General features: G+C 39.3%; 1 protein-coding gene and 1 long non-coding RNA gene across 5 annotated transcripts in view; both read right to left on the reverse strand.

The window, feature by feature from the left end:
• Nucleotides 1-27,610, reverse strand: part of ctnnbl1 (catenin, beta like 1) — an 87,043-nt gene that overhangs the window by 15,365 nt on the left and 44,068 nt on the right. For 2 of the 4 annotated variants that reach the window (XM_034877112.1, XM_034877111.1), the window contains 6 exons: nucleotides 23,026-23,123; nucleotides 21,556-21,636; nucleotides 8,890-9,027; nucleotides 8,411-8,483; nucleotides 1,090-1,205; nucleotides 784-942 (listed from right to left, as the gene is read on the reverse strand). In XM_034877112.1, coding sequence (XP_034733003.1) covers nucleotides 1,117-1,205; nucleotides 8,411-8,483; nucleotides 8,890-9,027; nucleotides 21,556-21,636; nucleotides 23,026-23,123 — 479 coding nt within the window. In that variant the 3' untranslated portion in view covers nucleotides 784-942; nucleotides 1,090-1,116. Of the gene's footprint in view, nucleotides 1-783; nucleotides 943-1,089; nucleotides 1,206-8,410; nucleotides 8,484-8,889; nucleotides 9,028-21,555; nucleotides 21,637-23,025; nucleotides 23,124-27,610 lie in introns of those variants that run through there. The other 2 variants (XM_034877114.1, XM_034877113.1) reach the window with 2 other exon arrangements.
• LOC117947825 lies at nucleotides 13,467-20,262 on the reverse strand. The gene is made up of 3 exons (XR_004657328.1): nucleotides 20,251-20,262; nucleotides 14,441-14,450; nucleotides 13,467-13,616 (listed from the first exon to the last, which is right to left on the reverse strand). It is a non-coding gene; the product is annotated as an uncharacterized LOC117947825 (long non-coding RNA).

Raw genomic sequence — 27,610 nt, forward strand, 5'->3', positions numbered from 1 at the left:
AGATACAGTGCAGTATGGTGCACAGACAGTGAGAAAAATACAGTAGGTTTGTGTATACAGCTCTACGATAATACACCTCCACACTGATGTGTGTGAACAGCGTCACAAAGAGAATCAGCAGTGGGCTGAGAGCTCCAGGAGGCTGCTGAGAGCCGGCAGTGGGTGGGTTCAATCAAATAAAGAAGAAGCAGTTCTGCCATTCTGTGAGGATTCTCTCCCTCTGCAAAGGACGCTCCAGAGATGGGCTTGTTGTCTCCATCTGTGCAACAGTAACCCAGCGAAGGCATAATGAGATTTATGTGCATGTGGTTAACAATCTGTGCCAATCTCCCTCACTAAAACTTGACATTTATCAACCAAACCAAACATGCATTAAGAATTTATTACCAAATATTTTATTAGAAAATATTTTACACATGTAAATCCAAAACAAACAAAGCAGGTAAAGTGTGCGAGACGAGGTACAGAAATTAAGTTTGCAGATCTGTGCGACAGGAAGGAAATAAACCGCAACTCCCATGTTTGCTGTGCGTTTCAGTCCAGCTGCAATCCTCTGCTCTCCCAACTTAACTTCTGTTCTACACTGAGCAGCTTTACATGCACAGCAAACCTTTAATGTAATCCAAATTGTCGGGGTCGTTGATTGCGTTTAGAAAGCAACTCGAGTTCATTAATATAAAATAAATACAAATTATTAATGTTTGTATTGCCAATAATTGCAGTTCTTTCTTTTTCCCCACAATGGATGCCAAAAGCTGCAGACAAGATAAACCAGTCTTTTTGATAAATTTCTAAAGCAAGAAAATAAACCTTACTTTAAGCAGAGTAGTAATTGTGTGCATGCAAACATACCCAGTGGCTTTATTGTGTTACACAGACTGGCTCAAGGTCACCATCAGTCCCAGATCAGACATGTGTGTGTGTGTGTGTGTGTGTGTGTGTTAATATTCTTAAGTGTGTGAAAATACCGTTTGTGTTTGAGTGTGTATGTGTGTGTGAGAGAGAGAGAGAAAGAGAGAGAGAGAGAGAGAGAGAGAGAGAGAGAGAGAGAGAGAGAGAGAGAGAGAGAGAGAGAGAGAGAGAGAGAGAGAGAGAGAGCACGACAAAAATAAGAAATTAGAAGTTGTCTACAAGGTCCATGATCCTCTTCCGCTCAGCTTCTTTGAACTCCTCGCTCTTCCCATCTCCGATGCTCTCAGCGTACTCTGCGAAAGACAAGGAAGAGCCAGAGGATTAGTTGACTTGACAGCTTGAGAGCTGCAGTTACTTGATCACCAAAAATAAATAAGGAATAAAAGATGAGTGCCTTTGTGTTTTTGCACTATTCCTGAGAGCATAGAAAGACTGTGATAAAAAAAGAATTTGCACAGCAGCTAAACAACAAAAATCTAAATATAAGGACTTTGCAAGACACAAAAGCAGCAAATTGTCACATTTGAGACACTGGATTTTTGTTGTTAAAATTGAGTCAAACTATGAACATCTGAATAGTGTATTCTAATTTGAACACATTTACAATGAATTGACCACACACCAATTAACACCCAGTGAACCCGTCAGTCTGGGGCCCCAGGGCACCTCTTTTGCCAGTTCCCTTGCTCCTCAGTTGTTAAGTTGGCCATTGATCGCTCCTTCCCCCATTCATTTAAAATACTAAATAATTTGTAAGAAGTCAAGAGACGGTGTAACCTCAGGAAAAAGTGATCACTTTTCAGTAGACCTCATTTTACCCACGTATGAATAACCGTAAAATCAAGCTACAGTATTTGTTTTGTATTATGGAGAACCAGTCCCTAGTCCAAAAAATCATATTGCAAGATCTTTCCTTTGAAAGAAAATTATTATTCTGTACATAGTACTCGTACTTCATTGTGTGCTTCTGACCAGTTGCCTGTTTTTCTTCATTCTACGCGTTTGCCTCCCACACAAGGCCTTGGAGACCTTCCGACGGTCGATTTGTGAGTCTAATGTGCAGAAAGAGAAAGCTGCAGCTGCCGCAGCCCCAGCGGAATCCAGGCATTCGCTCTGAGGCAGGGATTACACATTAAACCCAGGGATGTCGGGATGGAAAGATGAAAAAGACTAGTTTTCTCTGGGAGACACTACAGAGTAAGACAATGAAGAGGTCTTTCCTGACAAGAGCCTACAGGGTTGTGGAGGACGAAACATGGCTGTCAAAGACACCAAGGAGATTTGGTTTTTGTGCGGGGGAGGGGTGTTTTTATGTCATTAGACAGTCCATAAAGGATAGTGACAGACATAATAGGACTGAGCAGAGACCTCCCACATTAACTTAGATCATTCCAGTTTATTACATATAGGGTCTTATTTTTGTAGTTTTGGCAATCATTTGTAAGACATGATAACATTGTACACACCAATGTAATTGCTGATGTCTCAGAATACCGCAATTGCTAAAAGTTTAAGTTTAAATGGGCAAGAAACATACGCCCAGATGATCAATTCTCTAGTTTAGCCTAAATATCTAAACCAGTTCATTTAAGGTAAAATTGAAAGAATGGAATCAAAATGGTCTGCATAGTACCTCTTTATTTATTAGTTTATGCCTCTTTATACACAGTTAGTTGATATGATAGTGACAAAAATTTAATTGGTATCAATTCTTTCCTAATTTGGAAACGTCCTTAAAATGGTGAAACAAGGAGTGCTTCGCAAAGAATGTTTATATTTAACGCATGTAAATGTACTTATACAGTAGTTCCTTTCTACCACTGTATAATAGAGGAGTAGAGAAATAAATCTGGCAGGCATGGATTTAAGTTAAGAGCAGCATCAGATATGAGTGGGAAGGAGGGCACAGCAGTCCCGTATGTGAACCGTTTCTAGACATACACAAGAGACAGGGTTATTAGTCCAGGTCAGAAGACACAGTGCAACAGTCGCCCACTCTAGAGTACAGAGGTCTGAATTGGCCTAAGAAAGATCATAAAGTTTGGGAGTAAAGTTATTACAGTGTAAGGCTGGACCATTATTTGAAAGTGTGGAAGATAAGCAGCTTCCGGAGCAGCCTTGAATGGCAGCAACAGGGATTTGCATAAGATCCACAGAAGAGTGGGATGTTTCTGAAGTAAAAAAAAGTTTTAAGGTTGACTGAAAAAAACAAGTAAGGGGACACAGAGAGAGACTCAACAAAAACATGAAAAAAAAACTACAGCCTCTTTCATGGCTAGCATGTCATTGTGCCTGTGTGTGTGTTTGTGTGTGTGTCTCCATGTCTATAAGTGGTGGTGCAGTCAGCCACAGACAGAAAGGTCAAAGATACGGTGACTCTTCAACTCTATGCAGAACCTTTTCTTTGACATGCTGGTACTCTCTCCTTCTGTCACCACGGCAACACGCCAGAGGACAATACAGTACTGAGCATCGCCATTACTCAGGTTAGTGACTGGGACTGATCTGCCATGAGTACAAGGAGAATCATTTCCAGGAGCAGTCTCTGCAGCAGCCAAGGAAAGGGACACACTGTAGGAGTCATAGTGTGTGATTGCACACAGAGCTCTCGTTCAAAACGCTGTTATACCAGTCTGAAACAGGTCTGATCCAGCTGGGACAGATGTTCCTGTGGTGTGGTCATTTTACCACCACCATAATGCTATCAAATGCATCAGAACAACAATACTCTTTATGCAGTATGTGGGGATACAATGAACAGGCAAATATGAAAGTGCAAGATCTGAAATAATGCATTTTGAAAAGATTTCACTAAAATGAGACCATCACAGGATAAATCGCCAGCTAATCTGTGTGGCTACGTTTAGCCAGCCATCTGCAGAGCTGTTCTTTGTAAATAGCAGTTTTCAAGGAAAACGCCAGCATTAACACATAGCATGCATAGCCAACTAATAAAAGAGCCATGCTGTCACATTGGGTAACGGATTACTTCAGTACTATATCTGCATTTCTGATCTTTGGAGAGTAGTTCCATGTTGGGCGGGTGCCGCTGCACATGCTCAGATCTTGATCGCTATGCTAATCATGTTGAATGACATTTTCCATGTAAAGGGGTATTTACATTTTTTGGGGGGATAATAGTGGAGTTTTTTGGCCCTATGTTTTTCTTTGTCTCTTCATGAAATTGGTTTAAAAAATAGAATAAAATAAAAAGTAAGGAGTAAGGCTTGGATCTCCCCTCAAAATCTCTTTTCATGTGAACAACGTAATCCAACATATTAAATGTCTTCCACAAGAGACTGTCTATGTGTAAATGTGCACGGTTATCTCTGTATTTAAATATTATCACGTCTCACCCCCTCACAATCACTGGCTTTTCACTTCAACTTCCGCTGTGGTTGATTGGAAAAAGCTAAAAAAAAAGTCCCCCCCCATCTGATGAGGTCAGACAACACGTCCTACAAACTAGTTCTGATAAAGCATAACTTCACGCAAAGGCAATGGAGAAAATTAGCGTGTCACTGGGAAAGATCCCTATTCCTGTAGTGTTGCCCATAGCTGTGGACTGCAACAAGTGCGCCAGAAAGCAAATTTCATCTCCCCTGAATGTCCTCTGTTTCTATTCTTGTTGTATAGTTTCTCCATTAGTGTTTTCTGAAATGCTAGATACAGTCTCATTTACAGTTAGTCCAAGAAATGTTCACATTTATAAACATAACCTGCCTATAGTTTTTGAAGTGAAAAACCTCACAGGGGTTGTTCACTGTTGTTCCTCCCAGTGTGCTAAGCCTGTCCTTCCTGCACAACTGCTTCTCATTCAGCGCGCTAAAGCCATGAAGGTCAAGATGGCAGAGCCGGTGACACACTGCATGTGCTTAACCTTCTTCTGCAGCTTCCCATTGGCCGGGCGGGGCACTTGAAATGGGAGAGGCTCCATGGTGTGGCCCAATGGAAAGGGCACGCGCACGCACACGCACACACAAACACTTTACGACGAAAACAAAAAGTCACATCAAGATCATGCAAGGACAAGTACACACAACATGCAAATAAATACATATGAAGTGTTGTATTGAAGTATACACATGCAAATGCACAAAAGTAAAATATGCAAGCTAAACAAAGCAAAAATTAACAGGCACACGTGCATTGACTTCTCAAACTGAGATTCTCAAAGATATGTTAAAATGTAAAACATATGCACATGAAAACAAGCAAGGACATGTATGCAAAGATAATTATGTAAACATTCTAACAGCAAACATAATGTGCACACCCCAAAAAATAGTAAGCACAAAACGTCCTGTGAAAACTACCCAGACAAGCCAGGCACACGTGTATGCAAATGTACAGATGACAACACACACACACACAGAGGATTGGAGAATTGCCACGATGGCTGGCATCTCCATGCATGACGGATGGTTCTATCTACAGAGCTACGTGCCACCGGGAGCCAGAGGGTGTGTAAATCGAGACTCGTCCTCAAGCTTTATTGGACAATGATACAGGAAGGATGGATGTCGCACCGGGAAGGAAAAACACACCTGCTAGGTCTTTGAAAACCAAACACAAAACAAATACAGCAGGAAAGGAAATCTTTGGATGGGGGAAAAAAAACAATGAATGGCAGTCTCCGCTCCTCTCACAATGACAATATGATTAGATTACAATGCAGAACTGCAGCACATTGCTGCGTATTGTTTTACCATCTGTACTCAGCTAATGTGAAGTAGGCATTAAAAACTTATATTCATTCATACCTGGATATTTCAGATGCTTGATTTGTTCATTTATTGCATAATTTTAAAGTCCCCCGTAGCATTGTATACCTTAGCAGTGCAATATTGATCCCTTTATCATCCTCTGTTCATAGAACATAGAATGCTCCAGTTTTTTTTTTTTTTTTTTGCAAAGTTTTACCGCTCTGTAAACCACTGTCTGATCATGTGCCAGTCAGAGTTGCTCCCTGCACCGCGCAGTTTAGTTTCTAGATGTAGACAGTCACCGAGGATAGTAAGCCCCGACCCCATTCACTCACACACGGCTCCCAGAAACATGGAAAGACACAGTGGCGACCGCCTACACATCTGACATTTGTCTACAGTTTTAATTGTTATTAACACAGCTGTATATTGTTAAGCATGAGAGGCAAAACTGCATTTGTACCAGTGTTTCAGCTGGTAACTCTGCTATTGCGGCGGCCATGGCAAAAAAAAAAAAAAAAAGGTATTGAATGCAACTAACTTCAGGTCGTTGAGTGTGTGTGAGTCGATGTGACTCATGGCCAGCGCGGTGTCGATACAGACATTTCACACACATCGTGTGCAACTCTGCTGACCCGCCATTCAACCTGTGCTGGACCCATTCATAATGAGTCAGCCGTCACTGTGAGTTGCATACGCACTCCCCCTCTTTTAATCAGCCTGTTACTGTTGTTGAAAACAAGTAAAGGAGCTTTTCCAGAGATAATTTTTTTAAATTTATCCTAGGGCTATGTATTTCAGATAATTTTAATGTAAACATATATTGCAGATGTTTATTTTCAATCCCTGATTTTACATTTTAAATCCCAATGTGTTTTAATAAAAGCTTATGTGAAAAGTGGCTTCGACCTTTAATTAAATATTTAGGCCACTTAAATAAAAAAAAAAAAATATAATACCCCCTCTCTATATATATATATATATATATATATATATATATATATATATATATATATATATATATATAAATAATGGAGGTATATAACGTGTATCGCTATTCGACCGAAAAATACAGATATGCTTTTTAGTCCTGGACTAGCAGAAGATCTCTAGCACAATATGGGTGCACAATATGGATGTGAAAGCAGTTATAAATAGCCTATAGGTTATTTATAACTGCTTTATGTGACAATATAATTTGTTATGGTTAAAATCAACAAATAATCGTGATAATCATTTGTGATCTCAATATTGATAAAAACTAATCGGGATTATCATTTTGGCCAATGTGCAGCCCTATAAGGAAGAGTGACGTTATTCATAGCCTTTATATACAGTATATTCCAATTGGCAGGCAAGCAGCATGGGCTTACAATGTATTTACAACCACAGCCAAAGAACAGCGATTATACCAACATTTCCCCCTGAAATGCTGCTTCCTTGCCAGTGGAAGAAGCACTAGGAAACAGGATTTAAAAACATTTGTCAATAAAATGCTTCTCCAAAAGTAACCAGAATTTTTTTAGGAGCAGTGTAAGTGTAATGTGTATTTTTGCCATGCCAAATTTTGTGACTACTGGGACTCCCCGAGGATACATTGTCAAATCTCATTGGTTAAGTCTTGCCTATAGTAGATTACAGTGGACTGATAGATGTTGTTGTTCTTCTCATTTGTGACATTATTTCCACACAGACAAAAGAGCTGAAATACACCCGAGGCCACAAGTTTACTTAGTTTGGTTCAGCCTGCTTGCTTGCTTGGTTAAAAACAGAACTTTGGGCCCTAATATATTTCCCCCCCATTGCAGCAATAGACCGATAGAGCTACAAACACAAACAGCTGTTTCTAAGTTTCTCCCACTGCTGATAATATGCCATAAAATAAAATTTAAAAACATGTTGAGTGCTCTGCTTGTGCTACGTTTCTGTGTGATTGCTCGGATGGATTGATAAATTAATTCCAAAATAGGCTGTCTATCATGATTTACTGGAAGAAACCAAGCAATTCTACGTAAAATCTGACATTCAGCACCCTTAGATAACCTCAATAGAATGATCCTTTGTTTCATGATCACATTTTCTACCACTGCAATGATTCAACCGTATGATTGTCCTTGTCCTTTTATCAAATTTGAGCGGTCTGTTCAGGGTCACCCCAACTAAATACATCTGACTTTTCTCATTTTATTCTTTTTCACTGAGCGGTAAAGGATTTGTGTTTTTGGGCTAGGGCAACTTTTATATCTGATAGGGATTCATAGTTGTACTCAGACACTACCACTTGGGTTTGGTATTGTAGTCAAACCATACCTAGTTCATGCATTCATTCATTCAACTTATAAGTAAAAATGCATTATAATTGTTATTGTGTTTTGTCAGTAAATGCATTAGGCTATTTGTTTAAAGTACAAGTACATACATTACTTTAAAAGTAGGTGAACTGAAGAGATGGAAGAAAACCCTTTCTAATTCAACCTCTTATATATGTTTATTTTGTATCATATTTTAGAAAGAAGTCACGTTAGTTTGTTCCTTATTCTAAAATTCATGTTTTACATTAAAGCCCCCCAGCAATATGGAGGGCCATAAACCCTTGTTGTAAAATATCTGCAGTAATCACAGCAGATGAGCGCAGAAAAAGCAGAGCAACGACTGCCTATGTTGTTATATTGGGAGATAGCACAGTACAGGTAATGGTATTTATTTATTTTAGTTTTACAATACCATTGTTTGTTATTAGACGTTGATTTTATTTGAGAAATGGCCGTATTAAAGAAAATAAAGTTACTTACCTCTCATGGTGTGTCGCACTACTTTGACAGAGCCTCCTCTCAGGTTGAGAATTTGATGGACCCTCTGCTGCAACTAAATGCAGAAAAAGATGACCAAAAAGCAAAGAAATCAGTATATATATATATATATATATACATGCAGTATATCTCTTTTGTCAAACCTGGAATCATGTCATTTCAGAAATGGGACAGATGTCCTAAAATGCTAGCAGTTGATAGGACTTGTTAAAAAGAAAGTGAGTAACGATACGCTGCAGATTTTTAAGCAGCAGTGCAAAGTGCTGGGGTGTACTCAAGTAGTCCAGTGAAACCTACACTTGATTGCGGATGAGTCATTTGGCCGCAGTGCTCATAAAAAAAACAACTGACTCCTGTCTGCTTTTATAGTTTGTCTGAAAAGTCTCAAAAATACTTAACCCTAATGACTCTGTCTGTCTGTCTGTCTAGCTGTCTGTGTCTGTGTGTGTGTGTGTGTGTACCTGTGATATCCCTGAGTTGCTGATCTCCACCATAATATAGCAGATCAACTGAAGGACAAATAGTCCAGCGTCCAGGCGGCGAAGGTAGAACTCATCCTCGATGCCGTCATCTAGGATCTCTCCCCGACGAACCATCTCCTGAACAGACACATAAAGTTAAAACACACTCATAATAAACAGGTTTTTATGCATGATGAGATGAATAAATCACAATTTACTTTCTATTGTTCTCTGCACCTTTAAAACAGAAAACAAACCCAGAAAACCAGAGAGAAAGTTTAATTTAGGTGTTGTTTTTCAGCCTTTTCCACAAATCCATTTTCTCCATCGACCAAACACACAAATCAATTGATTTCAGGGCTAAGCTGCAAAAAGTGGGGTCTCCACTGCTGGGACTCGCACGCACGCACGCACACGCACACACACACGCACGCACACACACGCGCACACACACACACACACACACACACACACACACACACACAGTTATCCATCTTAACAGCTCTGTCAGTATGCCAATAACACAGTGCTGCCAATAAGCGCACAGTCCACATTAATCATCATTAGAGATTAAGAAGCAGACCTGAGGGGAGAGGGGAGTCTGAAGTGTAAACCATTGGAGTAGAACAGAAGCACAAACATCGTGTGCGTTAGTGTGTTTTGCTGTCACACAGTTTTACGTCTATGCATGGATAGTAGGAAGAAAGTTAAGGCTGTACATACCATTACATTATTGCAGTGAGGAATTTTATTAAATCTACCTGTAATGCAATTTTTCACATTTTCCTAATGTTAACTGTTCTACGAATAAATGCTTTGGTAATAAATAAAGAAACTACAATGTGTTGTTTTATTTTAGTTCAGTCACATTTGAATTGAATGGTGGTTAACAAATGCACATTCAGAAATGTAAACAAAGTAAATATAAGTATTATTATTGTCAGTATACTGTATTATTGCCTCATACAGACTGTCCCTCTTTCCTCTCAGTCTCTTTTTTTGGTTTACACTGAAAAAAATCGTATTTAAGGTGTTTAAACTTCCATGGATCTGGGAGTAACTAGGTTCACTTTTCATCTAACATCCAGTGTGGGAAATATTGAGTGATGAGAAAGCCAGAAAAAGAAACTGTACAATAGTTTAGTTCATGCACTCACAAGTCTGCATCCATTTTAGTCTCAGAGAGGATGACCCAACACAAAAAAAGAGCAAAATGTACTACAGTATATGACACAGTAAATTGAAAAAAACAACAAAACAGGGCAACTTTTCAAACCGTTCCTAATGAAAACAAATAGCTTTTAGCGATGGGCTAAAGGGTACCACACTTGACATTTACATCGCAATTATTTAATCTCAGAGAAAATTAAAGATTTCAAAAGCCCTTGCCCTTAAAGATCAATTACACTGTAAAACCCAATTATATCTTGTGAAGTTCAGCTCATTAAAACAGCTCAATCAAAAGAGAAACTCCTGAAGACTACAGTGCTAGACTATTCTGGGAAAACCATTTGAGCTGCAGGTTGCACTGCTGGGACGCAAAACAACATATCTTGAGACATTGCATTCTGAAAGCAGAATGTCATCCTGCTTTACTGATATCATCCTAAGAGAAGAAAACACAAGCCGAATCAACTTTAGAACAATGCCCTAATGTACAAAGTCAACTGTAGCTTATTAAAGATGCAAAGCAATGCAGATAAAAAATAAGAAAGCCATTGAATGTAGGGCATTCTGATCTGTGTCCTCTGGGTAAAACACTAGCCCAGAACTCTGTTTTATTACAAAGCAGAGAGTAATCGCATTGTAAATCAGTCCCACAGCTTGGCCTTGTTGCTGTGAACTAGCACTCATTACAGATGCAAAAACAACATGCAACAAAAGCTGTTTACATGTAAACTGTGTTGTCTCTCTGTCCTGTAGGAAAAAAAAAGATCTCAGTTTCCAGGACAACTCTACTTATTATTTGGAGCCAATACAGTAGCTTGCAGCCATGTTACACAAATTTCTCAAAGATACAAAATACAGGATAATGGCCAATAGATAAGACACCATACATTCATGTGGGGGGGGGGAGTGAAAACAGCATGCATGTATGTGCAACACACACCCTGTGTTTGCATTTTCTCTTATTGTTTCACACAGAAAGCAAGTCTACTTCCTGTTGTCCTCATTACCGCTCATGGCCAACACTGCAAAGGACAGCTAGAGGCCTTTTCTGAGAAGTACTTTGACAACTCAATTACTGTATATCCACGTTTGCATTACGGCTGGTCCGTCAGCCTATTAGCTGCAGAGGGACTGGACTTTATCCCAACCATAGGAAACAATATGGCCGCAGGGTCTCAAGGAGAACTTACTGAAGTGGTGTATGTAGAATGTTTAGAGTGAAGCTCAACTAACTTGAAAAATTTAGAAATTATGATTTGATTAAAACATAGAGATAATTGTTTTTAGGTTGAAAATAACAATCCAAATTAAACCACCCAAACTGTTGTGACGAGGATCTTTAGTAAATGTATTGTCAAAATAACCATTAAGCTACTTGCTACAATAAGCTGACTGCACAGTATACCCACCCACCGGATTGAATTGTAACACCAGATCACCATGTGGCGCCATTGTTGCAGATAAATGGTTGAAATGGTTAGCTAAGAGAGGACACACCTTTGAAACACAAGCAAAAGTAATGTAGGTTAAATGGTTATAACAGTTAGCTTGCCTTAACCTAATAGATAACAAGATTAAATAGTTAGCTAAACCTGAATTGAATTTCCTGCCTCAAACAAATAAAAGCAGCCACAAATCAGAGCTGTAACAAGAACACCCTGTCGTTGCCTTTGGTAACTTTTAGGTAGCCACACAGGCGTGCGTATACAGTACATTGGATTTTTTGCCAAAGAAAAAGATATTTCCAAACAGTTTTTTTACACATGATTAACCCAGAGGAGTTTCATGCCCATTAAAGACTTAAAAGTGGTCCAACTTTAAGTGACCTTACATTGTCTACTTTTCTAACACTTGACACCTGCAATAACTCCTCCCTCTTAGGTCCACTATAGTTATAAGTGGACTTGTCAAGAGTAAAAAAGAGAAAGAATTAATACATTTTCAAATAAGGTCTGAGGCAAGTCAATTGCTCCTCACTCCAGGGAGCCTCACCATTATGGAACTAAGAAAAGATGTTCAACACACAAAGAACCAACCTGGACCTTTGAATGTGTACATTGAGAGCAAGGTGTTGAACAATGACAGGAGCATTAAATATTCATTATTGGGAGCAGTGGAGCTGGACATTTAGGATATTAAAACCAGAGCAGACACGCAAGCAATGTGGCAGTATTCATTACAACAGCAGAGTTTTGTCCACTTGTGAGTTTTGACATTGCAGCCAATATCTTTTGTGTGGCAGCTCAGTCCCTCTGGCAAACACCGGACAGAAGAAGCAGAGAAAGAATAACGTGTTGAAAGGAGGGATTGGACAAGTCAATTACTGCAACCGCAGGGGAGCCTGGCAGCCTGGCTACAGTACAGACAAAGTAATAAGCAGTGATTTTCAGTCTCAGTCCCTTTACTGTAACTTAGTCGCATTGCATGTGTGTGTGTGTGTTTGTTTGCGCCATGGGGTGTTTATGATTTATGGAAGACTGTTTGTGCAGTGAGAGTGTTGTGCATATTATAAACCATGTACGTGTGTGTGTGTGTGTGTATGTGCGCATGTGTATGTGTTGCGCTAGTTGTTACTCCATTGCTTTCTTTTCCACTGGGATGCTTAGATGCCAAATTAAAGTGATTTCTTTGTCAGCACTTTGCAAAAACCTACTGTGGCTATGTGTGTGTGTGTGTGTGTGTGTGTGTGTGTGTGTGTGTGTGTGTGTGTGTGTGTGTGTGTAAGACAAAATGCTCTTTAAAGGGCTTAAACAAATACCAGAATGACAGAGGCTAGATATCCTCATTAAAAAAACAGAGATAGAGGTTGACAATAATTTAAACTTTGGGGAAAGAATTAAAACTTTGTGAGAGTGTAAGGCAACATGCTTAATTTTCAAGTTATGATAATCTCCCAAAACACAACAGACCTGTACTTTGGGTACACATCAATTAAGAGTTTGTTGGCAAAGTGGGGTAAAGCAAAACCACAATGTTAACAGCTACTAAGAACAACGCAGCATTCCCACCATGGGACACAGTTTGTTTGTGTTAAGTTTGAAGGAGCTATTCCTCATCTTTGACAGCTGCCCTCAAACTGCCAACATATGGCAAAAAAGGCAAAATACAAAAGATGTTTCAAACATTCAAGCTACACAAGACTACAGTCTAATGATTAACTTGTGTGCACTTTATCAGAGCTGGTGAAGGTAACCAGAAGAGCATTTGCAAAATCTGTCATTAATACTTCATACTAATCTTTTCTCTTGTATAAACAAAAAATGCGGTTTGAAAACACGTGAGATACAACATACATTTCACTTATGTGTTGCTTGTCAAAGTAAGATATCCAGCGTGAAATGGTGTCATTGTTGCCCACTGTGTCTGTTGAGGAAAACACCCCCCCAGGCTAGAGTTTACTGTAGATTCTTTGCCCGAGCCCGGGCTAGGTCGGGCTGAAATGTTCTGCCACTATCCTCGGGCCGGGCCGGGCCAGGCCAGGCCAGGCCCTTGATCAAGCATTTGTGTTTATTTAATCATTACTTTCTTAGCATAATGAGGTGGGGAGAAAGCTATGCCTCTCCAGCTTCTCCCGTAGCTTTGGGCAGTGCGGCCAGTGTGTCGGCAAGCAGACAGTATTAATTAGATGATCAAGACAAGAAAATCTCCTATATGGTTCCAGGATTTTGATTATGCTACCGCCTTGATCTGTTACCCACACTATTTGGCTGAGGGAGGGAGCTAGGGTCGAGTTTTCTTTCTTTTCTTCATTTGGATCCACTTGCGATTCATTCCATTCTGAATAAACAAACAACGCACTTTACATGCTTCGTCCTTGTTGGAATATTCATTTAGATAATTCTCAACAGAATTTTGTAGTTCAAACAAGTCAGAATTGTAGTTGAGAATGTCGGTCATAACGGCCCACATTTAAAAAAAATTGTGGGGTTTAAATCAGGCTCATAAGAGTGGGGCTGGGCTCGGACACAACGTGCACGGGCTCAGGTAGGGTTGGGGGGGCGGATTTTTTTGTATGTAAAATCTACCCGGCTTCACTAACCCTAAAAACCGTGGTCCTGCATAACCTGTGTCACGATGGTGGTTAACAACTAGTTAAATCAATCAGGGGTTTCCCAATCCAGCGGTGTGTGCGTTTACATAAAAGAGGTGTTTGCACAGCATGACCAATTGCAAACATCTAGTAGAGCCGCATATTTCACATAAGAGCAAACTATAATTCTACATAAATATGAAGAACACCGACACGGTTTTACAGGCAAAATTCAGTAAAACTGCTTCCTAAAACAGAAGAAAAGCTGGCAAAAAACAGCCGACGCTGTAAATGCATAAATCACAACGCTTATCAATTTAACTTCCACATCAGTCAGGCACAAGATCTGACCATAATTACACTTTAGCTTCCCATACACTGTCGTTGCTGTAGCCTATTATGTCAGTTGGTATCCTGTTAGTTGTAAGCGATCTCATAGCAAATAAAAAATATTAAAACATAATTCAAATGCGCGCCTTGGCAACACACGGCTCAGAAGGACGACCTATACGTAATCCTGTAAATTAAACTCACTCAGCCACCATTTGAATATGTTTTTATATTTATTAATTTTACGGCGAAAGCACCATCACTCAACCAACCATTACAAAATCAGTAGGCTACTTTTATCATTGTAAAACACAAACAGCATGTACGTAATTCCATCCGCTGAAAAATATAGATCTTTCATAAAGATACCCATCAGGGAATGTTAATTGGGTTGTCGGTCTCTAAATGTTTTAACTTTAATGAGCGTGTCTCTCTCTCTCTCCCTCTCTCAAGCTGATCTACTAAGAACGGTGACGCCGTTATTAATCGAGTATTTGATTGGTCAGTAGGCTGTGCTTTTACACCGGTTGATCTCTAAACTCCAACATAACCTGCTCCTGACCAGCTTAGGTATTCAGCAAGTTACCACGACGAGTGAACCCGGTAACAACTGATCCACTGTCGTGATACAGCAACCCTGGGTTGAACCTGAAGTTACCTTGTTAATGCCAAATCTTGCTTCGTAGTACAGTCCTTTGGACTGGAGTTCCCGCTGTAACAAACAGCGAGAACTCTGTGATAGAACCTTGTATCTCTCCTCTCTTATTAGGAGAGTAGCGTACAAAACATTCAGCTATCAGCTTCTCATTTTTAGCCAATGCAGTCAGTTTCCATGGCAAATCAGCTGTTGCTAATTAACGTTTATTCTGTGAGTAACTTGATGGCGGGCCAAAATAAAACTGTTTTCAGGTTTAAATGCTTTTGCTGCAGCTGGTGTCTGTACTCAGCCAAATATATGTAACACCACTGTACAACGGTACGTCATTTTCTGGTTCCCACAACACAAACCGAATGATACATCTTCTTTAGATACACAATCTAGCTGATCACGTCATGTCACTTTCAGGAGTTGCATTCTCCTAAGTTAAACTGTTTTTCATATCAATAAAGTTGTTCAGATTAAAAGTTCTAAATCAGGACCTTTAGTACTAGAGAAAGTTGCTTGTGAAAAATAAGTTAAGCCAGTCAATAGGCTACTATTATTTTAATATGCCAGATACATATTTTCCAATTTTCCTATCATATGTTGCATCTTTTGTACAAACATGGGTTTTATAATGAATTGAGTTCTGGATTCAGATTGGATAAAAGGATATCAAACCCAAACTCTATTCGCAACGTGTCGCAAGCATTGGCTTTACTCTATTTAAAAGGGATACATTAATAAAGCACAATGCATTCCTGTCTTTCATTAGGTCCCCTGTATTGTCCCCTGTAATGCTGCAGTTTCCTCAAAAACGTATTAGCCGTTAAAAATAAGTTCCATTGTAAACATACTGAAAAGAAAATCAGTTACATAAACGTTTAAAAAGAGGACGGAGACATTTTCAGGCATCTTGGTGTAACATTTGGTGCAATGAAAGAAAGAAAGAAAGTATAACCACAGTGGACTTAAGAGGTAAAAGCTCTAAAGGTAAAATAAACCAGTCCAAACATGATTGCGCCGGTTGAACTACATGAGTGGAACATTTCTCAGCGCTGCTGTGTTCCACTCCTTCATCCTCAAAAACTGAATGAATGGTGATTTCTGAAGGAGTGATAAGTGAGGGAGATTGAGGGAAGAGTGTGCAATTATAAAAAGAAGACAAGCATGATGTGACAAACACAAGTACACTGAGGACGGGGGTGTGTGTGGGGGGGGGGGAGGAAGGGAGAGAGAGTGAGAAAGAGAGACTAAAAACTAAATATATAACATCCAGGTGCAAAAGAAATGTCAACTTAACATAGACTGGTGTTAAAATGTCTACTGTCAGCAATGCTAAACCAGGCCATTTCTGCTGTACACTCTTGCTACAGCCCAGTACAGGAAACATACAGACAGAGACAGACACACAGAAACACAAAAACACACACACACACACACACACACACACAGCGAGCACCTGCGTTCTTGGGTGCTAGGAAAGTGCACTCAAGCATTTTACAGTATTGAGGTCGGCCTCAGCCATGTTTTGCTGAGCCTCATCAATCTCCAAGAGCTGTTACCAACAACCTGAGAGCTGGCGGAAGGTTTTGAAGGAAAGAGGTGGAGAAAGAGAGGTGAAGGCAGTTGCATTAGAGGGGAAGAAGAAGAGAAGAAATAGAATTAAAACAAAAGGAAGGAAGGAAGGACAGGGATAAGGTGTGAGGATATGATGGAGGGAAGGATAAGAGAGGAGGTGCTGTGAAAGACTGGAAGTAAGACAGAAATAAAGGAGGAGGAAGAATAAAAAGATGCATAAAAAAGATGCAAAGAAAGAAAAGGTGTTACTGAGTGGACCCCAAGCAAGTAAAAAACAGTAACAGTTTGTAAGATGCAACAAAAAGATGCAACAGAAAAGGATCAGAAAATAAAGGAGACTACATGGGGAGAAAAACACAGCACTTAAGGGAAGACAGACGAGAAGTTATGGATGTTGGGGAGTAGTACAAAAGAAGAAAAGAGATGAAAGTAAAGAAGACAAGGGGGAAGAAGGGAGTCAAAAATTAGAAATAAAGGGTAAGAAAAGCAGCTTTAAGGGAGAGAGGGAGAAAATAAGAAGGATAGAAAGAGAGGAGATACTAAGGTGGGAGGAAAATAAGTAGCTTATTAAAAAGGGACTGGGCTGGAGACAGGGAGAAAAAGCAGCAGCAGCTTTTTCTTTGCTATCCTCCTGAGAAATCTGTGGATAATATGTTGCAGAGGAAAAACATTTTGCTTACTGCCCCTTAAAAACAGGCTTAACTAGGGGAAACCAAAAGGCATGGTAGAGAGAGATAAAAGGCTGCTGCTGACGGCGGCCAATTCAGCTGAGGTGCTGGACAGAACTGGGTTTTGGCGTCTATCACCTTATTTTACAAAATTTGACATTTGGTGGAAGCTGTGATTGCTGATTGTGAGTTAAAGTATCATTTAGGTGATTTCAGTGTTAAGAGTTGTAAAGGTAGGAATGGAACAGCAGCCTTCTGTGCAATCTAGTGGGCTACACTGGGAAAGAAACCCGACCTTCAATATGTTGCAGTAGTGTCATTTTAGACCCACTACAAGACAACAAGAATCCACAAACAAGCATGAACGACTTAACACAATCCATAAATAAATTGGGTCAATGCAAAAGACAATCCGACCTAAGAACCAGTAACAACGTTTAAAATAAGCAGTGAGAAATTAGTTTAAAACATATTTTCAAATAAAGCTTCATGAGATGACAATTTTTTTAATTTTAGCCCAGTTTAGGGTAACAAAGCACAGATTTTTTTAAGGTTGAATTCTGCCTTTTTTGCTCCTGAAAGTCGGTACGTTCACATGAAGATGTATCCCTGAAAACATTCCATTTCATACAAGCTCCACCCTCCAAAAATAAAAATAAAAATAAAGAGTCACTTAACATTGTTTCAAGAATTCGAGCACCACCTGTCATTTTTCCTAAGCACTTATGCAGCAATATATATTGAATCCTATTTTAAAGATTAGATTATTCTGCATATATAGTTTTTGTACTGTGACTTGGTTGATTCAAGAGTTGGTTTTGTTCTTAAAATAAGTTTTCTCCTAAAAGATATTTGCAATATGAATGTTATATCCATGCAGGCTTTTTAGCAACTGTGTAATGCTGTAAAATGTTAAGCAGAAGAAACTTATCTATTGATACATGTTCATAACACGCAGTCGGAGAGTTTGACCTCTGGTAAAGATATAATAAGACATTCCAACTTTTTTCAACAGACGTTTTTTGGTGTAGTATAATAAATAGAATATTGTTGTTGTGCCGCATACAGGTATTTTACCACTCTGTGCCCAATGTGTTCCTGGCTCAAAGTGTGGCTGGGGAAGGCCAACAGTGTGGCTTCAAAAGATAGTGGCCTACGCAGACAAGGTTTCTTATCACCGGGGTATCATAAAGTCATGCTTTCGCCATCCCGGAGGAAGAGACGGAAGAGCGACAGACGAAGACAGGTAGAGTGAAAAGGAGAAAAAAAGAGGGAGGGAGAGAAAATGTCAAACTGTCTGGCCTTTTCTCGGCAATCCCACCACGATAACTGTCTGTGAAATTAATCTTCTGTCATCTTTAGATAGGAATCTCACACTTATCTGTCTCCACCCACTCCTCCCTCCGCTTCATCATTCCCTCTTTCACTTGAATGCTTTCTCTAGCCCTTTTTTATTTCTCCATTTTCCCACATTTTCCCCTTTTAACTATCCAATTCTCTCCTTTTAGCGGCACTCCCTGTTCTGATATTTACAGTACCTCCACCTGTCTTCCCCCCTTCTGAGGACAGGATGCTCTTTCTCTCTCTCTCTCTGTGTGTTGAAGTCATTATCCCCTGCCTGGCTACTTATCTTCTATCTGTATCACTCCATTGGTCTGTCTGGCCCACAGCTCACCACGCGCACGCGCACACACACACACACACACACACACACACACACACACACACACACACACACACACACACACACACACACACACACACACACACACACACACACACACACACACACACACACACACACACACACACACACACACACACACACACACACACACACACACACACCTCAATAGGGCCCTCAGACACAACTATCAAGCTTCCCATTGCTCTGTAAACTGTCATATTGTGATCAGCAGGACTGTGATGGTTTTTGGTCTCTTCTTACAAGGTTTTAATGTGACCGTGTGTGGAACTGCACATCTTATCACCCATCGCAACCCATCAGGGTATAACATATATATAACATCAGGGGTTGTGGTTGATGTCGGAACAACTACAATGCAATTCCATTACTATTATTTTTTTTAAAGAAAACCATGATGTGGTGATGGGATTGCACTTGAGTCTGTGTTTTACTGTCAGTAGACTATTCTAATGGAAGGTTACCGTTCCTGCTGAATTTGTTCCTCAGCCAGTTGATTTGAGGTTTGAAAAAAGATTTTTTAGAAAGATTAGACCCATGATGAGCTCTTAAAACAAAACAAATATTAATATCCACTTGTTTTTATGTTCTCTTGAATATGTCATTATACTATTGATAATTACAAGTTTGTAGACAAGTGAGAGTGGTATCGCCCCTTTTGTTGTGCTGCTCATGTGGTGTTTTAATTAAACCCTGCTTGCAAGACTGGATGCTTCAATACTAGACTTAATTACATTAGTAGATTTTGCCCAACGATACAGTGAGGACCAGAACTCATTAAAATAAATAAAGATGATGATGATGAAAACAATGATCAGTGTATGTCTGTCCATCTCAATCTCTTGCAGTACACAGCATTAGCTATACAAGTATGTGCGGAAACATTCCGTAGTTTACTTTGTAACACGGACAACTCAATTCCGTTGTTTACCTCCTTAAGTTTAACAAATGAGTTATTTAATTTGGCAATGTTCTCGGTCTGAACAGGCAGTAATGCAGTCAACAAGGTTATAGACTACATTTGTCAATGAGCTCAACCGCAGTTCCTCTGATTTGCACAAAGTGACGCTAAATAAGACCAGATGCCAAAATGTTTCTATGTGCATTGTGCTGGAAAGTAAATTAGTTGAAGACACTTGCGGATCTTGAAATGTGCAAACACTCCGCATAGGAATGCCAACAATAATATCACTGATTTAATGTGTTAAGAAAAATCAACTTTTCAATGTGCTTTGACTAAATATTATTTCTGTAAACAGAAAATATATTGGCCTATATAATGGCCTACTGAATTAGTATTATTGGCAGCTTTAATTATATCTCACTGGACTGAAAATCATTAAAAGTCAGGAGAAAATAATTGGAAGTGCCGACGGGAAACAAAAAGGTAAAGACGTTTGGAAAATAACAGACTATTGCAGTGCTGTCCCTTTGTCTTGTGGTCCAGAACGGAGCACTATGGTAAAATAACTTTGCAATGCGTCTTTGAATATGTGTTTCTCTGTCCGTATCTGTTTCTCCATATCTCCGCCTGTTTATAGCCTCTCACACTCTGTATGTGTCAGATAAAACAGAGCAGCAGATTTTACAATTGATTTTGATTTCAGACACAACTTCCTCTGCCGCAGTGGTCAGCCAGCAGTGATTCACCCGTTGCAGCGGACAATTCTATTAATTTCCATTCTTGCCTCCCATATTTTGCTTTTCTAAGCAGGAATGCCGTAAAGTACATTTTGTAAGAGACCAAACAAGGGCATAAACATCTGAGCAGTCCTTTGGTAAAAGCAATTGAATTTAAGCTGTTGAGCACCTTAAAAAGCCACAAAGCAAATATCTCCATGGTCTCTGTAGCTGTAGACCACTCTCTCACAAGCACAGTAAAGAAGACCCTCTGACAGACTGAATTATATAAACATACTAATCTCAGCACAATGCAAACAATCACTGAAGACTGGCCTGGTTTGACTTGATTGTAAAGGTATACTATTTAATGATGCGTGTCATTGTACAGCAACAACAACTAAGGAGCTGGACCAAAACAACACATTGATATGAAATGTTTATAAAGATTAAAAGCTGTTGTAATATTGTCTGTCACTGATTTAATTCACTCAAGTGGAATTGAAAATGAATGTGTGGGGTGACTATTTGGAAGAAACTCATAGATGCTGATGCCAGTCATTAGGTTAACAGGCCCGACTGTTATTAATATTAGCAGTAAAAAAGCGGTGCTGATTTTGCCATCCAGGTCTATGGCGTGTAGAGGTATATTTCAGCTTTGGACAGAGACAGGGTCAAGATGGTTCAAACTGCTGATTGGGTTTGTACGTTGATAATAAAACACCAAAGACATACTATAGAACATAACCACTCTTGGATGGCATTTCATTTGAGTAATGCTGAAAACCTCAATGGTTCATGTGATTACAACCATCCAGCAAGCTGCCTTATATAAAGCTACTGTAAATGACACAGCACAGAGAGGAGGAGGGAGGGTGAGAGGAAGGGAGGGAGGGATTAAAGGAAAGGGAGAGATGCTTACGTGTTTCTCTCCTTCAATCCTCTTGTCCGCCTGCTGAACAGCCTCCAGATACTTAAAATGCATCTCCATCAGTCGATCAACCTGAAGAGAGAATGTAAGGAGGCGGACAGAGAGAAAGTGAGAGAAACATGAGAGAGGAGGAATAGATTACAAAGAAAAGACAGAACAAGATCACACTTGGAGGGCAGATATTTAAAATGCTATTTAGGAGAAATATATTAAAATAAAAATAATTTCATAGGAGTGATTTTTTAAACTCAATAATACATATGCATTGTCCACCCCCGATATGTTTGTGGAGCAAATTTCCAGCCGTGATCAAATCATGTCATTAATCAGAATAATTTATAATGACAAATAAATACATTAAAACGGACTGTCAACCATGTTATGGGCGTTGCATAGTTTGTCCACCAGAGGGCGCTCTACAATGTTCCTGTTGGGAACACTGATTATTGTTTTTGTTAATGTGTTTTTATTAAAAAAACGTCAGGTTTCATATCTTAAGTTTGTATTTTTGATGATGTGACTGCGATTCAAAGATGATTTAGTGGTAAAGGAGACGTCAGTGTTTGATTTGCACAAAAGTTTTCCACAACAAGAGCCATGAGTCCTAATATAACGGCCCTTAGCAACACAGTAAACATATGTGAAAATCTTTGCATGACAGAGGAATTGTGGGAGTTAACAGAAATAAATGTTGCAGCTGAGCTGTCAGGCTTGATATTTTATTCACTTTCTCAAGTTCTGTAACATGTGGCAGAACTTAGTATACACAGGTACAGAGAAGTGCAGTTGCTTAGTGTTTTCTTGTTATCTTGTTATGAAAAACAATATTGACATTGTAGTTCGAAAAGGAGCCTCATATAAGAATGACATTTCCTCCAATGCAGTCCGTTCATTTGTATTTGGAGATTCTTTTTTGACTGACAAGATGGCGGATAGCGTAAACATCAGCTAAAGTGAGTTGTTAAAAATCTTTCTCTTTAGTAAACTGTGTACACAAACAATGTCCCCAATGCTCGAGTTCATGTGTAGAGCCTCTGGTGATACTTCGTGCAAAGTTTCTTGTAGTTTCAAGCCTTCTTAGTGTGAAGTGCCCCTAGCTCTCCCATTCAAAAGGCCATTTGACCAAAAACAATGATATGGTAAATCCTAAAAGTGGCGCTTCCATCCTAAATATGCTTTTACACTAAAGTTTGACTCGGGTACATACACAAAAAGACCCTAGGTTGCATTTTGGTGAGAGTTACGCCTTGAGGGCCTTAAATGTAAAAAAAAGGCCAGACCTGGTCTGATTTAAGTACCTGCAGAGACCCTTTAACCAGAGAATATGGATGTTCGGGAAACAAACACATCTTACACATCCCTTATGAAGCAGTCCACTGGCAACCAAAAACAGTGGATGCAGAAAAAAGAGAAGGATGCAGTATAAATGAGGAAAAACGCCAGAATTTGAGGAAAACTAACCTTCTCACAGTCATTCTCTGTGAACTTGTTGAGGAGTCTGCTTCTTTGTTGGGACTTGAGATTTCTCAGCATGGAGGCTATGATGGAGCAGACGTGTTCTAAGGAAAGGAAGTGAGAAATAAAGGTAAAGCTTCCTTGTTTATATCACCGGGAGAGTATCTGAAAATATTTTATCAATAGCTTAGTTTTATAAATCTTTACAAACACGTATCTCCTTCTTCATGGAATCACTGAGTGCTGCTCTTGCTCTTTTAGACAAACACATACAGAATGGAAGCCTCCTACATGAGAACACCTCATGAAAGAGCCAATTGTGTTTTTCAGTAAACCCAACAGGTACATGTGCTTTAAATAACACATATGCTACTGTTATGCTCCTTAGTTAAAAATAGAGTAAAAAAAGAGTAATCACAGTAAAGCTCATTCACACCCACCCACCCACAGCCTCCAGAAAGAACAAATTGATTAGGACGTGATAATTTGCAATTACTGCACGCAGCCAGCCAAGCATTGATATGGAGAATGCACACAGAACAAGAGGAGGAGAAACTGTTAATGAAATTTAGAGATCAATTTTCGTTTTAGGGCATGCTGGAACATGCATTACAATTTTGTCTGTGGCTGAAGTAGGTTTCTCACAGTGATAGGAATGTGTCTGTTCAGCAGCTCTGGGGCCATTTAGCGAGGGGGCGAGGTCTTGAAACATGTTAATTGACTAAATTAGCAACAAAAACTGGTTTGTCCTATTGAGTGCCCTTGTTAACCCAATTCATGCTAAGCAAGATGTGTAATCTCATTCAAAGACCTTCTTATTTACAGGCTACACCAGAAAGTGACAATGCCGGCATAATATTTCTCTATGATACTAAATGAACAATAAACTGTGCACACATGAGGAGAGAGAATATGACATTGTAAAATTATATATATATACAGATTGGGGAAAAAATGTAATTGGACTTTATCAACAAGAGGTCAATATCCTCTCTCATCGAGGCTCTGCAGTTGCTAAGCAACAAGAGTACAGGAATCAATCCCCTTTTTGCTTTTTAAAAAGGGGTCGTGTTTGCCATCAGCTCCCTTTGTGCAATCCCTCATGACCCAGAGCGCCATTTCTTATGAGACTTGAAGGCTCACAACACTAAAGTCTAGAACACGTGCCAACGTCAAATCTTTTAGAATATACAGATATCCATCTACATTATATGGCAAAAGTCAGGAAAATGTACAGCAACAAAATACAACACGCACTGGAGTTGTGCTTCCTGAATCCTTTGACTGAAAGGTCAAATTAAGAGATCTAAGGCTGTAATACAAACTACCACATTTGAATTTGGATTTAGGTGTTTGGTGTTGACAGGGGCAAATTAAGGTTTATTTATGTGTAATAAGTAAAATCCCCCCTCTGCATGTCTGCATAAATCATGGACATTATGGCATGTCAGAAGAGCAGACAAACTGTAAATGCACTTTACAGTTTCACTAGTGGTTCACTGGTATTACATGTAAAGCTTAAAGTGTGTTCTGGTTGTAGACCAGGTACTTTCAGTCCAAGGTCCTTTCATTTTAATGTAGACAACCTTCTTTCCTGTACACAATGACATGGAGGGTAACTGCCATTTCCGAAAGGACGCTACTTTATCACCTTGATCCGAGTGGTAATTGATGTCGCCACCTCCACGCCCTGCTGGGGAGGGTATTGATCGCTGGCTGTGGAATCTTCTCTCCAAAGAGTTTAAAACTAAACAGTGAATGCTTCGCAGGGATTTGTGAAGGGGGAAGGCAGAATTACATCTCAGGTACAAGATGAAGGGCAAGGGTCTTTAGAAAGGTGTCCAATCAATACTAGATTTAGATGCTTGCTCACACTTGAATTCTGAGTATAAAAACAAGAAAAGAACAAGAAAACAAGATATATTTCAATCATCTCAGCTACATCTATCGCAAAATCTCTCAAAGAGTCATGACAAACCAGCAAAAATCAAATGCATATTATTAAATGTTACATTTAAAATGCACAAGCAAGACCAATCTTTTGCACATTGTTGTCACACATCCTGTTGGGTGTTTTAAATACAGACGGACCATTTATGGATTCCACTGCCACTTGTTGCATAATAATCAATTGTATCTAAAGTGGGGTCAGGTCCAGCAGCACAATTTATGTAATGACGCTGTATTATGATCTGACAATGGCATCAAATGAGTTTGTTTGGAGAGTTTGTTGAAGCACTAGACAAGAAAAGCTGCAAATGGAAGTTTATGAGTTTGAGGCCACTGACCAGCTGTAGACACAGGGGCAGAGAAATTGACAACAAATCACATGGCCATTGAGAAAAATGTAAGGTATAATTTACAAAGAGGGCATTTTATGGTTTATGCATTAGCTACATGGTGTTGTTGGAGTTGGCACATACATAAGGGAATGTACAAACCCACCCATCATCTGGGACTACTTTTTTTTTCAACTTTTGCTTAAAAGGATATTGCATTCAGATGGCCCTATTCATGTCCTAATGCTAGCCTTCACTCATTCTCCACTAATCAATCATTCATCATCATCCGCCTCACCTTCGCCCCAAGGGATCCATAATATGCAAAAACCCTCAGTGGCCTAGATTCATTTATTGAATGACAGTTGAAGAAAGTGCTGTTTAGTTCTGAGGAGAACAGATACGTGTTACATCACCGAGGCAGTGGACTACATGTGCCATGGGGAGAGCAATCAGCCTCCCACCAATATAGGCTAACCTGCAGGGGGTTATAGAGACTGCATTCCCTGTCTGAAGCAGCAGAACTGAATTCTGGCTCCGGAGAAAGAAGACAAAAGTCAGGACACATAATTAGCAGTACATGGCGTACATGCTATTGCAATTTCTGTTAAAACAATTCTTCCTAATGTATCATGTCCAGGACAAAAAAACTCAAGTCATTGGGTTTTATTTGTAATTTACAGTTTCCTGAGTGTTGTGTTGAAATCAATGTAGCAAAAAACTGTAGAAATGAACTCATGATATAGGTTGGACCAGAGTGTTAGTATTTTTGGTTATTTTTCTAACTTTGTACGTACCCACTTTTGGACAATTATCAATTAGCCTGGTCTCTCTTTCTTTATCTTGCTTTTTTTTTTTAGACTAGTCATGAAAAGAAAACCCAGTCCTGATAACAGGTAGAGTTGCAGTGTTGAATGCTGTCGAGAGGTCAAACACAGAGCCTGTGGTAACTACAGCTTATGCACTGATTAATTCAGAGAGAGAGAGAGCGAGCAGCTACCTGGTTGAAAATTGTGTTTTCAACACTGCTGTCGCTTTTAAATTCATTATTCGTCTAGTTTGCGGAATATTTGCAGTTCTTCAAATGCAATAGAAACATAATAAGAAATCCACAGTTTTTATTTTCTAATATTTGTTTCTCTGGTGTTTTAGTTGCTAGCCTTTTGTAGTCAAAGTGGGCTACTCAGGAGCAAAGGAGCATTGTGACAAAAACAGGAAGTAAATTCCTGTGGTCATAATTTAGGAAAAGTTCCAGACTTCTTGAAAAGACTCAAAGTTACTGAGGTGAAAAAGGCAGCTCTCCAAATTATATTGAATTCTAAGAAGACTTTAGGTAGCGCCTTGAACAAATTACTTAAAGCTGTGTAGTTTATGTTACCCCCATGAGGAATTCTAAGTAATGACAACAACACTGTCCACAAGATGCAAGCGTTCGGTGGTCGTGCACCATATAAAATGGTAGCGCACTATGGGTTTAATATTTTTGAATACGGTATAAAGCACTGTTTGCTAATGCACCACAGTGCAATGAATCAAGGCCCAGTCTACATTAAACAGTATGGTGGCTTTTATCCCATATCGACAAGGACATTTCTTTTGGTCTATATTCAAAACAGGACATCCTATTCATTCCCATTACTCATGAAAAATACAGCATATTACAATTTAAGTTCCAATTTTAATATGGCTGATGAGAAAAGGTTTGAGTTAATAAAGTTATGAAATTTAGTCATCCCTTTCTGTCGTGAGAAATAATATCAGTGTGTTGAGACAAACTGATGTTTGTCTCGTTTAACAAGCTAAGGTAAAGGACCAGATGTGTGTTCATGATTGTAAGTTGGATAAGAAGGAGACTTTAGCAAGAAAGTTAATGGGTTGGTCAAAGTCTGTGGCTCTAGTATTGTGTGACAGGATTGGTCTGGCTCAGTGTGACTGTCTGCTCTGCTTATGATTAAACACCGAGGTCACTGCTTTATGCATGATTTACATTAAAACCAAAAATATAACCTTTTTGGTTTCTGATGTTTTCACAAAGGAGATAGATAGAGCAGATATGCTGCTGTAGCAGTTTGGACAAACACTTATCCTGCACTCCTGAATGAGAATTATCTTGTCCTGTACATGATGAGCAGATCCTGTCCTCAACATCACATTAAGTGTTTTAATCTAAGACCTTTCATCTACAGTACATTTAAATATACCCCAGTATATTTTGCCAAAGTACGAGTTTACAGAGAAAATGATCAATCCCCACCAGAGGAAAGTCCAAATATGAAGATGTTAATTAGATGTGTCTTTACACAGGGATCTAA

Source organism: Etheostoma cragini, chromosome 7 (genome assembly GCF_013103735.1).
Source record: "Etheostoma cragini isolate CJK2018 chromosome 7, CSU_Ecrag_1.0, whole genome shotgun sequence".
NCBI classification, from domain to species: Eukaryota; Metazoa; Chordata; class Actinopteri; order Perciformes; family Percidae; genus Etheostoma; species Etheostoma cragini.